General features: G+C 37.2%; 1 protein-coding gene across 3 annotated transcripts in view; it reads left to right on the top strand.

Annotated features, from left to right (window-relative positions):
- The window catches only part of LOC150078920 (septin-7-like), a 510,661-nt gene that overhangs the window by 209,198 nt on the left and 284,391 nt on the right, over positions 1–17,072 (top strand). For all 3 annotated transcript variants that reach the window (XM_090382840.1, XM_090382838.1, XM_090382839.1), the window contains one exon: positions 3,467–3,788. In XM_090382840.1, the coding sequence (XP_090238966.1) occupies positions 3,467–3,788 (322 nt within the window). The remainder of the gene's footprint in view (positions 1–3,466; positions 3,789–17,072) is intronic.

The following is a 17,072-nucleotide window of genomic DNA, read 5'->3' on the forward strand; positions in this document are numbered from 1 at the left end:
CTTTTGATACTGTTGCACATGGAAGACTGCTGCACAAATTGGAGCAGTGTGGCATTGGAGGCAAATTGCTGCTATGGATAAAGGGGTGGTTGAGGGGGAGAAGACAGAAAGTGGTAATTAATGGACACTGCTCATCGTGGACTAATGTTATTAGTGGAGTCTCTCAGGGTTCAGTATTGGGTCCTTTATTGTTTTCTGTATTTATAAATGATATTGATGATGGTATATCAAGCTTAATGTCCAAGTTTGCAGACGATACGAAGGTTGGCAGGGTTGACTGACACTATGCTGCTGCAACAGGATCTAGAAAGGTTGAGCAGATGGGCTGTGAGAGGTGGCAAATGAAGTTTAACATTGACAAATGTAAAGTACTACATATGGGAAACAGCAACCCCAGAGCAACGTATCAACTCTGTGGTACTACACTGACAGTGGTAGAGAATGAAAGGGACCTGGGGATGGTTGTGCAGGCAGATATGAAGTTCTGTGAGCAGTGCAGAGGGGCTGCAAGAGTAGCTCATGGTGTATTGTCAATGATATATAGGAATTTTTCTAGCAGGGATAAGGAAGTGATTATTCCCTTGTATAAGGCAATGGTTGGGCCACACCTAGAGTCCTGTATACAGGCCTGGAGGCCTCATTTCAAGAAGGATGTAGAGCTGTTGGAACGAGTACAGAGAAGGGCAACAAGATTAGTGAATGGAACAAAGGGGTGCTCTTACGAAGAAAGGCTTAAGTTTTGTGAATTACAGTGTCTGGACACTAGGCACCAGCGAGGTGATCTGATTGAGGTGTACAAAGCCTTGAATGGTTTGAGCATGCTCAATGCTGATGGGATTCTTCCTCTTGCTCAGAATAATCACCTGAGAGGGTATAAATTCAAATTGAGGAAAGACAGATGTAGGATAGATGTGCGGAAATTTGCCTTTAGCCAGCTGGTGGTTGGTAGGTGGAACAGACTTCCATCTCAAGGCTCAGCTGGACAGGTATTTCGAACGAACAGATGGGTGAAGTGGAAGTGGTTATTTTTTATTTATTTATTTTACTTTATTATTTTTTTTTTGGCTGATGCTGCATAAGCTTGCTTTCTTGCATCAAATGCCTCTACTAATGCTAATGCTATATGATGTCAATGTATTGTTATGGTCAATGCTCAGAATGGAGAGAAATGCTCCAGAACATTGTGCAGTGGAACATTTTCTCCTTAAACTGGACATATTTCATTAGTGACTAATGGTCTTATTTTTATAAAATTCTCTAGATCTCTTTTGTTCGGTCTGGAGTATATGGGGGGGGGGAACCCAAACATTTTTGTCAGTGGCACATATACAGATAGTGGATTTACAGGGTTCCAATATTTGGAGCCTGCATTAGGTGAACGATTTTTTTTTTTTTTTTTCTCTTCAAAATTCTATATATATTATATATAAAATATCAATGTTATTTTTGATAATTATAATGCCCTTAAAATGTCAACCAGTTACACCCTCTCAACACAATTTTAGCCAGCATCCCAAGTCAAAATGGCACATTTTTGTTAATGGTCTGACTACACAAAATGGTGACGTCAAATACATAAAATTTTGTAGTGGTCAGGACCCCAACTGGTCTAAACGTACTTATTTTTGTTCAGAGTTTTAATCATTAGAGTTACTAATATTTAAATACATTCCTCACTCTATTCATTGTCCTTGCTTTCTTCAGTTTCTTCCACTGTGTTCCTTCACCATTCGTAGTTTCTGCAGTATAATCAAGATCAAATGAATCAAGAACATATTTTTTGTAGCACTTTTTTAAAAAATGCCTCAAATATGAAATGAATGGATCCACTGCTATTAATAAATTATGTTAATTAAATCCTCGTTTGTTGCTTTTGTAGAAGATTTTCTTGGTTCCTGCATGCAGAAAAGTTTTTTGCCATTTTTTATTTTTATTTTGTGTGTGTGCTATAAATCATAATTATTACTGTTTACTAATCTTTAATTTCTAAAAATGTAACACACTGCTTGCATTAACTAACTTGTTTGTTAATGCAAGTTAATGTTGACATAAATGTAGTTACATTGCAGCATACCAATTTCTATAGCACAAATAAAGAACTTTTTCTTTTTTGGATTAGGTACATAAATTATTTGTAGCTGAATAGTCCTTCTATGGTATCATGTAATCAGCTTCTTAGCACGTTTTGGTACATTTGTTCATCTTCTTTAATAATACATACAATGCTTTTTAAATGAAGTATAGTTCCTTTAAAAATAGTAATGATGTATGTGTTTCTCAAGTATTTGCATTGAAATGTTATGCAGATTATTATGCATTTTTAAAAATTGAGATACTGTATTTTAATTGACAGAAATGTAGTTACTTTTCAGTTATGAAAACACCTATCATGGCCGACCGGGCTAGCCGGGTTTATAAAGTGCCTGCCTGGTGGCAACCCAAAGGTCGCGGGTTCGAAATCCGTCTCGGGCTTGGATCAAAGTACTGCAAAAAACCTTGGGAGGTGAATTATGGCCACAGAAGCTGATGCGCCAACAACTAACTAACTAAAAAAAAAAAAAAAAAAAAAAACCACCTATCATTGAAATGAGGAAAACAAAGAAAAGGTGCAACTTTACACCTTCCCCCCAAATTTCTAATGCTAATGTATGATGGGGAGGGATGATTTTATGATATACACATAATTTTGGCCCAGATATCTAAGTCATAATTTTTCAACTATTACTATTGGTGCTATGTGGAACGAGGATGCTCCGGCCTTTTGCGGCACCAGCCAAAAAAAAAAAAATATGATAATAAAATAAAATAAACAAGTTGTGTTGATTCCTTCCTCTCTTATATACACATCCAGCTGATCTCTGAATTTCCCACTTCTACAATCCAGTTTGAACCTCTTCACTTTAATTTGAATTTATGATCCCTATTTCTGGAATCATTTATTACAGTAAAAATTTTTGCCCTCATTCATTTTACTTTCTCCTCTCAGTGACTTTTTATCTTCATTGGGTCCTCTCTAAAGTGTCTAGATGGAATTGATGATTTCAATAGTGAAACTGCCATACTGCCAGGTATGCAAATGCATGACTGGGGAGGGGAATGAAGAGTTAAGAGTGCTTGATAACAATCAGGCACCCTGACTCTTCAGGTTTTTATGATTTGAGTGTGTGGGGGGGGGGTCCACAATTTATAGTTTTATCTCTGAATGATTTACTATAGAATTATGTCACATGTGGATGAGCTCCCTGCAGTGATTATTTGATAGTGGCTGGCAGTGTGGAGTGAGTTTTTTCCATGGAATTTTGAAACTTCAAAATATTTAACCCATCATCTTATGGTTAATTTAAAAAGATTGTTGAAGACAGTTACAACTTTTCCTTTTTTTGCTTTCTTAAAATGTTTTATTTGCATCTGTATGTACATTTGTTAATATTTATCACTGGTAATGTATTTAATTTCTTTTCCTTAGCTCTCTGCTAAACGAGAACTGTTTTTCCGTCAAGATGGTCCCCCCGCTCCGCCTACAACAACAGCTTCAGGAGTTGCTAATAATATTATCACAAATTCCACTTCAGTAATTCATAATACTGCTATGACTGCTTCTTCTTCTCCCAGCCTAGTTACTACCACCACTACTACTACAATGACAGCAAGTAATTTTAAAGAAACACTTCATTCAAAAGAAAAAGAAACCAAAGACATTGATAATTACATTGGTTTTGCTAGCTTGCCAAATCAGGTATACAGAAAAGCAACAAAACGTGGGTTTGAGTTTAGTCTGATGGTTGTTGGTAAGTCTCTTGTGTTATATATAGAAGTTATAATAATTTAATTTTAAATATTAGCATCGTTTTAAAATGCCTAGTTAATAAAATGATTTATTTAATTATTTATATATATATATATTAAAAATCTGTAAAAGTACCATGTGCCCCTGAATAAGATACATATTGTTTTAAAGACAAATTAAATAAAGGAGAAAAAAAAAGAAGAAGTTGGGGCAGCATTATTTTCCCCTCTTTAGACAGTGTCGTGGCAATTTTCTGTCATAAGTAGTGATGAGTAATGTTACTCTGTGCTATTTCTTGTTGTCGGGCAACATTTCAAAGTTCACAAGTGTGCAATCCACATTTCCAATCTGTGACTGCATATATGATTCTAGCACTTCTATAAACAACTACTGCTTTTTCAACATTAATTGTTTCATGTTGTTGTTCTTTTAGGTTGTATGGCAGAAAAACTGCTTTGGCTATATTGCACCAGTTTTATTTACCTTCAGTTTCTGGTACAGCTTTCACTTGTGTTTTAGTTTATATCTGCAGCATGATTCCCAGTTTATTCACTTTCCTTCCTAACCCTTTGTTTTCCATTCATAATAAAAAAAAAAGCAATCATTTTACCTGATTTGAGTTTCTGATATTCATTTCTATTCTGTAATAGATTATAGGAATGTAGTTTCTACTGAAATCAAGAACAGCTTAGTTTTAAAGCAGCATGAGAACTGAAGCACGGAACTGTTTTCCCAAACTTATTCTTCTCTGTATATGTTTCTTACTTCAGAGTAAATGTCTAAATTATAATATAACACTGAAATTTTAATTAAAATTTTTTTTTCAGAAAAAAAAATCTATACCTAGTATTTGGCTAAATTCAGTAAACTCAAGTAATAGGATAAGTTATCAAGAATTCCTTTAAAACAGCATTGCCTAGAATCCTATTCTTTGACTGAGTGAGAGAAAATTTTTTTTTTTTTTTGTTCAGCTGTATTGATGTCGATGCTGTTCCTTTAACACAATCAGTCAATTTGCATTAGTGTTGTCGAAAAAAAGAGTTCATTAATTTCTTAAATTCAGATGAGGCAGTTCAGTCTAGTTTCTTAAATATCTAATTGAGTGCATATAGTTAAATTTTCAATTTATTAGATATTTGATTCTCAGATGGAGAGTATCCGAGATTATAAATACTGTCATCAAGCACTTGGTGATATTAATCTTGTGTGTAAGAATAATAGTATATGCATGTGGGCAGAGGTTAGAATTTGTACCCTCTGCATGCCATAAAAGTGATTAAAAGAGGTTGGCTTCAGGTAGAGCATCTGAGCATAAAACTTATGCCCTTAAAGAGTTATGGATTTTGGAGATAGGATCCATGAGGCCTGCCCTTGGAAAGGGAAATTAAAGTTTTTGAATGAACGTATGAACATACATTCACACAAATACTTACATTCAACAATGTAATCTAAGAATATTTTAATGTCAAGTTTAATAATTCAGCTGTGTAGAGTAGCCAAACTTTGATCCTCACGGTGGATCTCATTTCTTGTTTTGAAGATTCCTGTAAGTCATAAGTGTAATTTTTCATTAAATCTCTTATTTATGGTTTTATTTAATTTTTAATTAGCCTATTATTGGAGTGCATATAATTTCATTATAATACAATTTGGCCCTTTACTTGGTACATTGGTGCTAAATGTCCATGAAATCACTTCACTTTGAAAATAAAAATATCTGTTAAAGTGATACAATGTGAATTTAGTATTCCTCCATTATTCCTTTGTTATTGGTTTGACTTTTGATATGCATTGTTAATTCTAGCCAAGGAGGATGCCCTTGTGTGTGTGCTAGGTGTCTGGAGTGTCAAGAAATTAGGCGCCAACTCAACGTTCTGATGGACGTCTATGAGAGCTTGAGGTGTAGGGTAAATGCCCTTGAAGAAACTAATATGAGGGGCCCATCAGGCTCTCAGCTGCCCAGCTCAACAACAGAGCTCACTCCTGTGTATCAGGCAATCTCCAAGGCAAAATGCGCTGGTCCCAAAGGAACCAGTTATTGTTGGTGACTCTATTGTCACGGAGACAGGGAATATACTATGTAAGAAGAATAGGTGGAACAGAACCAGAGTATGTCTGCCAGGGGTAAAAGTTGATGACGTTGTAGGGCAGATATCATCTTTTCAGGGCACAAATGGTGATATTGTTGTAGACGTTGGAACTAATGACATTAAGAGTAAGATATCTGCAGATTTACTCAACAAGTACAGGTCAATGTTGAAAAAAAGTTGCAAGTTAGGCTTGAATGTGAAAGTGTCTGCAATTCTGCCCAGGCACCATAGGAGGGAGTATATGATGAGAGCCTTGTCAGTCAATTCAACCCTGGAGAGAGAGAGAGAGAGAGAGAGAGAGATTGTGCAAGGCTCAAAGGGTAGGATTTTTTTCAGCCTGATCTGTGCTTGTTGACAGGAGAGACTGCTTCTACAGGGATGGGATACACATAACTAAGAAAGTGTGCAAGAATATTTGCTGATGCTATCGAGGCAGTGTTAGGTGTGTCAGAAAACTGCTAGCATTGGGGGATACACAGACTAAAAGGTTAACAGTGGCCGCAGGCAGAGGCAAAAGTGATTCTTGCACTGCTTCTATTAGAATGGGCAGCAGACTGGAAAGCAAGGTAATGGAGATATCCAGGACTGCTGGGAGTCATGGTGGAACAAGAAAATACATGGGATGTGTTAGGGTAACTAAGAGTATTAATATTAGTATTATTAGCTATATGGTGCAAGGAAGCCTGAGGCTTATGCTGCACCAGCCAAAAAAAAAAAAAAATTCCCAAGTTACCCTAAGAGAGAGAGAGAGACAAAAGTAGAAGGGAATCACCAAGAAAGAGAAGAATGATGGTATCCAGCTCAAGACTGGGTGTGCCTAACCATACAGCCTGATCTTTTTCTCACAAACAACCCTTCTAGCTTAACCATGGCTTTGTACGAGTAGGAACAGTTACATGTATACTTGCATGTACATCAATGCTAGGAGTATAGTTAATAAATTTCATGAGTTTGCAGTGTTAGTCAAGACATCAAAGGCAGATATTGTTGGGATATCAGAGACATGGTGTCACACAGACATAAGAAATGCAGAACTGTAATTTGGGGAGTACAATGTGTACAGAAAGGATAGACATGACAGGAGGGTAGGAGGGGTTATGCTGTTAGTTAAGAAACATAAAATCTAAGGAAGTACATCCAATTGATGCTGGTGGACAATGCAGTGTTGAGTCCGTTTGGTGTGAAATAAGCACTGGGAAAGGAAAAATGAGAGTAGGATTGTGTTATAGGCCTAATGAATCTGATGAGTATAATGAGCAATTGTGCAGAATGGGACAGTAAATCAGAATGTCTTACAATGGGAGATTTTAACTTTCCAGATATTGACTGGAACTTGTGGATTGGTCACTCGCACATTAGCAAGACATTTGTGGATATATTGGATGACTGTTTTCTACAGCAACATGTTCGAGAGGCAACCAGAGGGAGTAATACTCTTGATCTGATTATCAGTAGTGATTTGTCGTGCATTAAGAATCTTCAGATAAAGGAACCACTGGGCGACAGTGATCACAATTTATTGATGTGGGAATTATTTAAAGATGTAACTACCATCAAGGTTAAAGGGAAGGGCTTTTGCTTTTGTAAAGGTGACTACAGAGGTCTCAGATAGTTTTTAAATTCTGTACAGTGGGATCAACTGATGATGATACCAACAGTGAATTCTAAATGGGAAGCCTTCAGGACTTAATTTTGGAGGCTACCAGGCTTTTCATTCCAACTAAGAAATACTGTACCAGCCTTTGACCTAAATGGATGTCAAATGAACTGAGGAGACTTGTGGCAGAGAAGAAAAATGTATGGGATAAATATAAAGTATCGGGCGACACAGAAGCATATGGCAGGTATAAACTAGTCTGTAATCAAGTCACAAAGGAGGTTAGGCAGGTGAAGGCAGATTATGAGAAATTTTTGGCAAAGGATGCAAATAAAAACAGTAAGCAGTTCTTTACTTATGTAAACTCTAGAAGGAAAGGGATGAATCAGATTGGACCACTTAACATAGATGGGTTGACTATTGATGATCTTGCTCAGGTAGCTGATAAACTGAATGAGTATTTATTCACACATGAGGAGTTATTCAATGAGGGGAGTGCCAGAAGTTTATCAAATGCTAACAGGGAGCTAAGTGATTTTGTAATAACTGAGACCAAAGTGGAAGAGAAATTGTTGAAGGTAAACCTAAGGAAGGCACCTGGGGTGGACAGTTATATTAAATCCATAATTAATGAGAGCTTCCTTCAAATCAGGGGTGGTCCCCATGGACTGGAGGTCTGCAAATCTATCACCAATTCATAAAGGAGGTTCAAAAGCTGACACAAGTAACTACAGACCTGTTAGTTTAACTTGTGTTCTGGGGAAAATAATGGGATCACTGGTTAAAGAAGCATTGCAGGATCATCTAGACAAGACTGCAGTAATAGTTAAGACACAGCATGGGTTTGTCAAAGGGAGATCTTGTCTGACCAATTTGATTGGTTACTATGATATGGTCACAAAGGAACTGAATGCCAAAAATAATTTTGATATCATATACTTGGATTTCAGAAAAGCTTTTGATACTGTTGCACATGGAAGACTGCTGTACAAATTGGAGAGTTATGACATCAAGGGTAAGCTGCTATAATAGATAAAGGGATGGTTGAGTGGGAGACAACAGATAGTGGTAATCAATGGATACTGCTCTTCGTGGACAAATGTTATTAGTGGAGTTACCTAGGGTTCGGTGTTGGGCCCATTGTTGTTTTGCATATTTATCAATGATGTTGATGAAAGTATATTAGGTTTAATGTCCAAGTTTGCAGATGATACAAAGGTTGGTTTTTATATCAAAGATGATATAAAAACTGGATCTAGATAAGTTGGGAAAATGGGCTGAGAAGTGGCAATTGGAGTTTAACATTGACAAATGCAAAGTACTGCATATGGGTAGCAATAACTGAAGAGAAACGTACCAACTGGCTGGTACTACACTCAGGGAAGTGGAAAGTGAAAAAGACCTGGGGGTAATTGTGCAGTAAAATATGAAGTTCGCTGAGTCTTGTCAATGATATATAGGAATTTTGCTAGCAGGGACAGGGAGGTGATAATCCCATTATACAAGGCAATGGTCAGGCCACACCTAGAGTACTGTGTACAGGTCTGGAGGCCTCATTTTAGGAAGGATGTAGAGTTGCTAGAACGAGTACAAAGAAGGACAACAAGATTGGTGAGGGGAACAAAGGGGCCAAGAAAGGCTTAAGTTCTGCAAATTGCAGCGCCTGGAGAGTAGGCACCTGCAAGGTGATCTGATTGAGGTGTATAAGACCTTGAATGGTTTGAGGAAGCAGAATCCTGATGGGATTCTTCGTCTTGCTCAGACTAAGAACCTAAGGGGGTACAGTTTCAAATTGAGGAACGATAGTTGTGTGGAAATTTGCCTTTAGCCAGCAGGTAGTTGATTTGTGGAACAGGCTTCCATATTTTGTTGTGGAAGCTAATAGCCTAAATAAATTTAAGGCTGAGCTGGACAGTCATTTGGAATGAATTGAGGGATGAAATGGGAGGAGTTTTTTTTTTTCCCTCGGTTGATGCTGCATAAGCTTGCTTTCTTGTATTGTATGCCTCTACTAATGCTAATTCTTTTGTAGAGAAGGGTTTTGCCATAATAAATAATAAAGGAAAGTTTTTATTAGGCTTTGTGAAGGTCTTGCATATAATTATCTAGTGCTCCAAAGCAAGAACTTAAAATTAGTGACATCTGTAGGTCCAATAAGATTGGTTTTATTACCTTTAACCAAGAGGAAGTGAATGAAAACTCCTATTTATGTTTATTTATTTAAAATTTTGCTCACTGACAGTGAAGATAATGGCCAAATGTGAGCAATAAAAAACATATATTATGAAAAAGTGCATTAATTTTAAATAAAAAATTTCTTAAAATCATTTGCTTTCAATATAAAAATGCATTTTTCACAGTTGTGCTCATAAAAGACTGAAAATTAAATGATAGAGATGCCATCATAAAAGTGAACAGTTTTGAATTATTTCATGCCATTATTCCAAGCAAAACAATGGTGGAAAAAGAGTCCACCATGTGCCTGCTAATGTTATACTTTCTGCATGTCTAGTAAAGGGTTAAATGAGATTTATACTTGAAAACACCATGGCAGGCTACATAGAATAGAGTGTGACATTCACACAGTGGGATAAGTCTGAATTAGATCCACTGTCTTTCATACTGAAGATCTTCATTTGTAAGTGTAAGATGCAGACATTGGGCTTCATCCTTTATATAACCTCAGGGACTTACATCTGGTGAGTATGGGCTTTGCACACCCAGGGTCCTGAGCTGGATATCATCATTCTTCTCTTTCTTGGTGATTCCCTTCTATTCTCTCTGTCTCTCTCTCCTTCCCTCCCTCCCTCTGGGTAATTCAGAAATTTTTTTTGGCTGGTGCAGCAGAAGCCTCAGGTTCCTTGCACCATATAGTTAATAATAATAAAAAATAATATATCAGGAATTTGCTACCTGTGATTTGCATACCACTGGTGATATGTAGATATTGCATATTGCAAACAGTAAAGGCAGCGGTAAGCTGTGAATACTTTAACAATGGGCTCGCAGTTTTGTCGACTTTTTGATATGAAACATCCTTGGGGGTTCCTGCCGGGCAGACTTCCGCCAGAGGTGTTTCCCATGTTCACACTATTAGTCTGCGCCGAGCACTCACTAGCAGTGTGATTAGAGTGCATGATGCATTTTTCGTGACTGGTGTGATATCTTGAGTCAGCGTGGTCCTTATGCCCCCCTCTTTTCGATGACACCTGGATATGATAGTATCTCGAGTTCTAACCTTTTAATAGTATGATGTCACAATCATACTTCCTGAAGTAAGTATGACTGCAACAATACAAATATTTGTCAACAAATTTTTTTTCCGATTACGATTATATTTGCACAAAGCGTGATAATTTCTTCAGCCCTCCATTGCCATCCGTAAGCTACAAGCTGCCCATCGTGGCCCAAACACAGGACTTATCTTTATAGTTTCCACATAAAGTTCTTTAGCAATCATCCTTAACTCACGCTGGTTTTTTAGAGATTGATGATGCATATATTTTTTTTTTAATAAATTATCTTCCAATTGCCTGTATGCCATTATATTTTGGAGCATTTTCTTCACACCTTGATGCGATTTCCAAATCTGCCAACATTTCATCTTCAGAAAGTTTACTTAATATCTTAGTTACCTCGATTCCCCCCCCCCCACGTTGCTACTCTCACTAGTTCTTTGAATACTGGACAAAATATCAGAATCACTCAGATATTCAGCTACTGTGACCATGTAAACATAGATGGATAAATTTACTGAAACGCGTGGATCACTCACTTCTCCGAAAAACATATGACTTCTTTCTGGAGTAAAGAGGAACCACAACACAGGTTGACCAGAGGCTATTATCTGTGTCAGAAATCTTCTTAATCCTCTGACTGGCTATGGAAAGCATATTAGCGCGACTTCTCAGAATGTGGCTGCATAGGTTTTATGGACACCATTAACTTTGTGGGCGAAAGGGACAGTAATCCCTTTCACCCTTAATTCACACTTTCTAGTTACCTAAAGGCTAGAGGTGAGGACAATGTGCACAAAGTTGTCTCTCATAATCTGTCCTTCTACGGAAATTATTTTAAATGTTTCTGTAGAGACCAAGAGGAATTGAAGAAAATTCGCTATGAAGGAGTTCGTTAAACAGGTCCGACTGTAATTAGCCCAAAATTGTAGCAAATTTAAAATACATAGCTGGTTGATTGTGCCATTAAAATGCTAGGGATGCTTCCCCCCTCCCCACCGTAGTTCCAGCTCTAGATACTCAATAATTAAATTCAGGATTTCATTTGTAAAATAAATAATCATTTCAACAATGGGCTTGCAAATTCTCAAAAAAAAATAACAATGGTCTCTTAAGAGCCCGTGCGAGCCCGCTATAGCTCACCACTGAGTAAAGGTAAGTACCATTTACTCTATTATAAAAATATTTTTGCCGTACTTGAAATCTGTATTCTCAAAAGTTGGTGATCAAGTGTGTGTGTGTGTGTGTGTGTGTGTGTGTGTGTGTGTGTGTGTGTGTGTGTGTGTGTGTGTGTGTGTGTGTGTGTGTGTGTAATTAAATATGGAAGAAATAAAATAAAAATAATAAATTTTAAATCAGAATTACACCGCTGTTAATATCATAATGATTCTAGATTTCTGTCTCTAAATATTCTGTAAAAGCTCTAATTTTTTTTTTTCTTGCTGAACATTGACATCTTGGGATAGAATTACTAATAAAATCTAATACTTCATTCCTCTAGTTTATTTTTTATTGGGTAAACATTACATAGTGTGGAATTGAACAGTTTAATGTAATGAATGTCATCACATTTTGTTAACATTTCTCTAAATTTTTAGTTGATTGTGTTATTGAAAAGAATATTGTAACCACTAACCTGAACATTAAACAATTTATTTAAAAATAAAATACATAGGCATTAAAATAAGTATAAAAGAAACAAAACCATTAAAAGCATAAAAGATGTAAAAAGAAATAAAAATGCACATCACAGCATTTAAAAACGATAAGAATATAATATATGCGAAACAGCAAATAAGCAATAAAATAAACATACAAGGTGCTTTTGAGGTGTAGGGGCCTCTTACCAAAACGATACACATTGATCTCAGGTAACAGTATAAATAAAGAAAGCCAAACTTCATACGAAAATGTAGGTCTGGGGGTGGCATCTGTACCAATAAAATTAGTGTTCTGGTTATCTCTTTCATTTGAGGGTTGTAGCATGGGAGCATCAATATTACACACTTTTCCAAGAATTGATACTTTTTAATATCAAACAAAAATAACAAAATCTGAATTCTGTATCAAAGTAATGGTCCAGGATTCTGAGTTTACCATCACATTCTATCTGCTGTCATTACTACTGTTGCTGATTAGTTCTCTGTTTTCCCTTGTTTCTTACTTTCTCTCACATATGTTACCTTAGTGAAGCTTACATCTCGTTAGAAAATGTGAGTCAGCTAATAAAATTTTTATTTCTAACTTGTGGTTAAAAGAAGACAGTTGTACTTTGTTTGGAAGTACAACATTTCATGAAACTAACGAATGTTGTTGATTACAGTTGGCTGTGCCTTTGTTGCACCATTTCTGAATCTGAATGAGTAAAATGATGGTGAGCACCATGCCACTAACAAAATACATTACAATCCATAAAAACTTTCTCTGTAATATATGTACTGTTTATACGTGTTCTATATTTTTTATATATTTGAAAAAAATGTCCTGCATTTTCCCTGTTGTGTTTTTAAATGTCTTATACTCCCAATTTTCAAATTTTGAATGGATAATAGAAGTCCAATAGTGTAGCATCTGATTTTCTGTAAAATTCAAAAGTTCAGCATCAGCATGTGAGTCAGCTGGTATCCTTATAGGTTTGAGAATCCAGCATTCATGTGCATGTAGGATTATCTGTTTTCTCCTCTATGAATACTTCTGGTGTTGTTGTAGATTTCAGAGTCATAAAAATTCTTAAATGCACCAGCCACTTCAAAGTAAACAAACTTAACCCAAAAACTGTTTACAATATGTAAATATATTTTTGGTCAGCAGGGTATAAACTGCTTAATTAATATACAATGGCCTTATTACTCACATCTGAACAAACCTTACTCAAAAACTGTTTACAGTATGTAAATCTATTTTTGGCTAGCAGGGTATAAACTGCCTAATTAATACAATGTCCTTATTACTCACATTTCAACAAACTTTTCCGGGAGCCTCCATAGCCAGGTGGGAAGGAGCAGTAGTGCGTATCACATGCTTCTTGGTTAGACACCAGGGTTCGAGCCTGTCACCACCAAATACGGAAGATGCGGAAAGGTCAGGGAATGACCACCGCATATCCTGAAGCAATATGGCCTTAGTTGCTAATGCTCCTAAAAACCAAAACAACAACAACAAACTTTTCCTTCACAATAAGGTACTCTGGTTTTGCTTTAAAATTATTTATTAAATAATTAGGCCTGACGTAGCCGAGTGGTCAGGAGTGTGAGTGCAGTAGCATGTGCTCTTTGAGTGGACCGGGATTCAAGCATGTGACTACTAAATACAATTAAAATTTCTATTGATGATTTATTGTGCAGTAGCATGTGCTCTTTGAGTGGACCGGGATTCAAGCATGTGACTACTAAATACGATTAAAATTTCTATTGATGATTTATTGTGAACTCTACTGACCTGGTGGTCATGCCAGAGTATAAACAAGAACAATTTAATAGTTAATAATTAAAAAATATTAATAGTGGTTACTAATAATTAATAATAATATTTAATAAAGTTTAATATTGACAAATGCAAGATAATTCATATGGGGAGAAGTAATCCCAGCTTAACTACCAGCTATATGGTCTACACTTAGCACAGTGGAGAATGAAAACAAGCCAGGGGGGTAGTTTTTCAGCCAGATATGAAGTTCTCTGAACAGAGCACACATGCTTACAGCTCATAGAGTTTTTCAGTAACATATACAGGAATAAGAATTTTTCAAGCAGGAATAAGAAGGTAATTATCCCATTATATAAGGCATGGTTAGGCCACATCTTGAATACTATGTACATGTCTGGAAGCCTCATATTAGGAAACGTGTGGATTTGTTGGAATGGGTGCAGACAACAACAAAATTGTTGAAGAAAGAAAAAGGGTGATCTTACCAGGAAAGGCTTCAGTTTTGAAAATTGCAGTGTCTGGAAACTAGGCACCTGCGAGGAGAACGGAATGGGGTATTTAAGGCCTTGAATGGATTGAGTAAGCTCATTGCCCAGGCTACACATGATTGGGCATAATTCAAATTGAGGAAGGATGGTTGCAAGTCAAATGTGCATAAATTTGCCTTCGGTCAGAGGGTGGTTGATTGTTGGATAAAACTTCCATCTGGTGTTGAAGAGATGGGTAATTTTAATAAATTCAAGGAAGAACTAGATAAACTGTTGGAGAGTTTGGATGGACAGGTGAAATGGGATTAGCATTAGTAGAGGCATTTGATGCAAGAAAGCAAGCTTATGCAGCATCAGCCAAAAAAAAAATAAAGTAAAATAAATAAATAAAAAATAACCACTTCCACTTCACCCCTCTGTTCGTTCAAAATACCTGTCCAGCTGAGCCTTAAACTTATTTAGGCTATCAACTTCCACGACAAGGGATGGAAGTCTGTTCCACCTACCAACCACCCGCTGGCTAAGGGCAAATTTCCGCACATCTATCCTACATCTGTCTTTCCTCAATTTGAATTTATGCCCTCTCAGGTGATTATTCTGAGCAAGAGGAAGAATCCCATCAGCACTGAGCATGCTCAAACCATTCAAGGCTTTATACACCTCTATCAGATCACCTCACTGGTGTCTAGTCTCCAGACACTCCAATTCGCAAAACTTAAGCCTTTCTTTGTAAGAGCACCCCTTTGTTCCATTCACTAATCTTGTTGCCCTTCTCTGTACTCGTTCCAGCAGCGCTACATCCTTCTTGAAATGAGGCCTCCAGGCCTGTATACAGTACTCTAGGTGTCTCCTGACCATTGCCTTATACAAGGGAATAATCACCTCCTTATCCCTGCTAGAAAAATTCCTATATATCATTGACAATAGAGCTACTCTTGCAGCCGGTCTGCACTGCTCAGAGAACTTCATATCTGCCTGCACAACCACCCCAGGTCCCTTTCATTCTCTACCACTGTCAGCGTAGTACCACAGAGTTGATATGTTGCTCTGGGGGTGCTGTTTCCCATATGTAGTACTTTACGTTTGTCAATGTTAAACTTCATTTGCCACCTCTCAGCCCATCTGCTCAACCTTTCCAGATCCTGTTGCAGCAGCATAGCGTCAGTAGTGTCCTTGACAACCCTGCCAACCTTCGTATCGTCTGCAAACTTGGACATTAAGCTTGATATACCAACATCAATATCATTTATAAATACAGAAAACAATAAAGGACCCAATACTGAACCCTGAGAGACTCCACTAATAACATTAGTCCACGATGAGCAGTGTCAATTGATTACCACTCTCTGTCTTCTCCCCCTCAACCACCCCTTTATCCATAGCAGGACTTTGCCTCCAATGCCACATTGATCCAATTTGTGCAGCAGTCTTCCATATACAACAGTATCAAAAGCCTTTCTAAGATCCAAGTATATAATATCAAAGTTATTCCCTGCATCCAGTTCTTTTGTGACTGCATCATAGTATCCAATCAAATTGGTCAGGCAAGACTTCCCCTTAACAAAAACCTGCTGTGTCCGAGCTATAACTGAAGTCTTGTCTAGATGATCCTGCAGTGCTTCTTTAACCAGTGCCTCCATTAATTTTCCGGGAACAGAAGTTAAACTCACAGGTCTATAATTACTTGTGCCAGCCTTTGATCCTCCCTTGTGAATTGGGGTCACATTTGCACATCTGCAGTCCATGGGTACTTCCCCTGAGTCCAAGGAAGCTCTCATAATTATGGCTAAGGGTTTGCTTACTTCCTTTGCTGCCTCCTTTAATATAACTGGATATATCCCATCCACCCCAGGTGCCTTTCTTGTGTTTATCTTCAACAATTTCTCCTCCACTTTACTCTCAGTTTTTACAAGATTCTCTAGCTTACTGCTAGAGTTGAAAACACCTCTGGCATTCCCCTCGCTGAATAACTCCTCATGTGCGAATGTCGATGCAAAATATTCATTTAGTTTGTTAGCTACCTGAGCAGGGTCATCAACAGTTGACCCATCGATATCAAGTGGACCAATCTGATTCATCCCCTTCCTTCTAGAGTTTACATAAGTAAAGAACTCTTTGCTGTTTTTCTTCGCATCCCTTGCCAAGGATCTCTCGTAATCTGCCTTCGCCTGCCTAACCTCCTTTGTAACTTGGTTACAGATCAACTTGTATCTATCATAGGCTTCTGTGTCACGTGTTAATTTGTATCTATCCCATACATTTTTCTTCTCTGCCATATGCCTCATTAGTTCATCTGACATCCATTTAGGCCTAAACCTTGAACAATATTTCTTAGTTGGTATGTAAAGCCTAGTAGCTTGCAAGATAAGTTCTTTGAATGCTTTCCATTTTGAATTTGCTGTTGGTAACATCATCAGTTGATCCCACTGTATAGAATTTAAATACTGT

This window comes from Mastigoproctus giganteus, chromosome 10, assembly GCF_048544385.1.
Source record: "Mastigoproctus giganteus isolate SK-2022 chromosome 10, ASM4854438v1, whole genome shotgun sequence".
Taxonomy (NCBI): Eukaryota; Metazoa; Arthropoda; class Arachnida; order Uropygi; family Thelyphonidae; genus Mastigoproctus; species Mastigoproctus giganteus.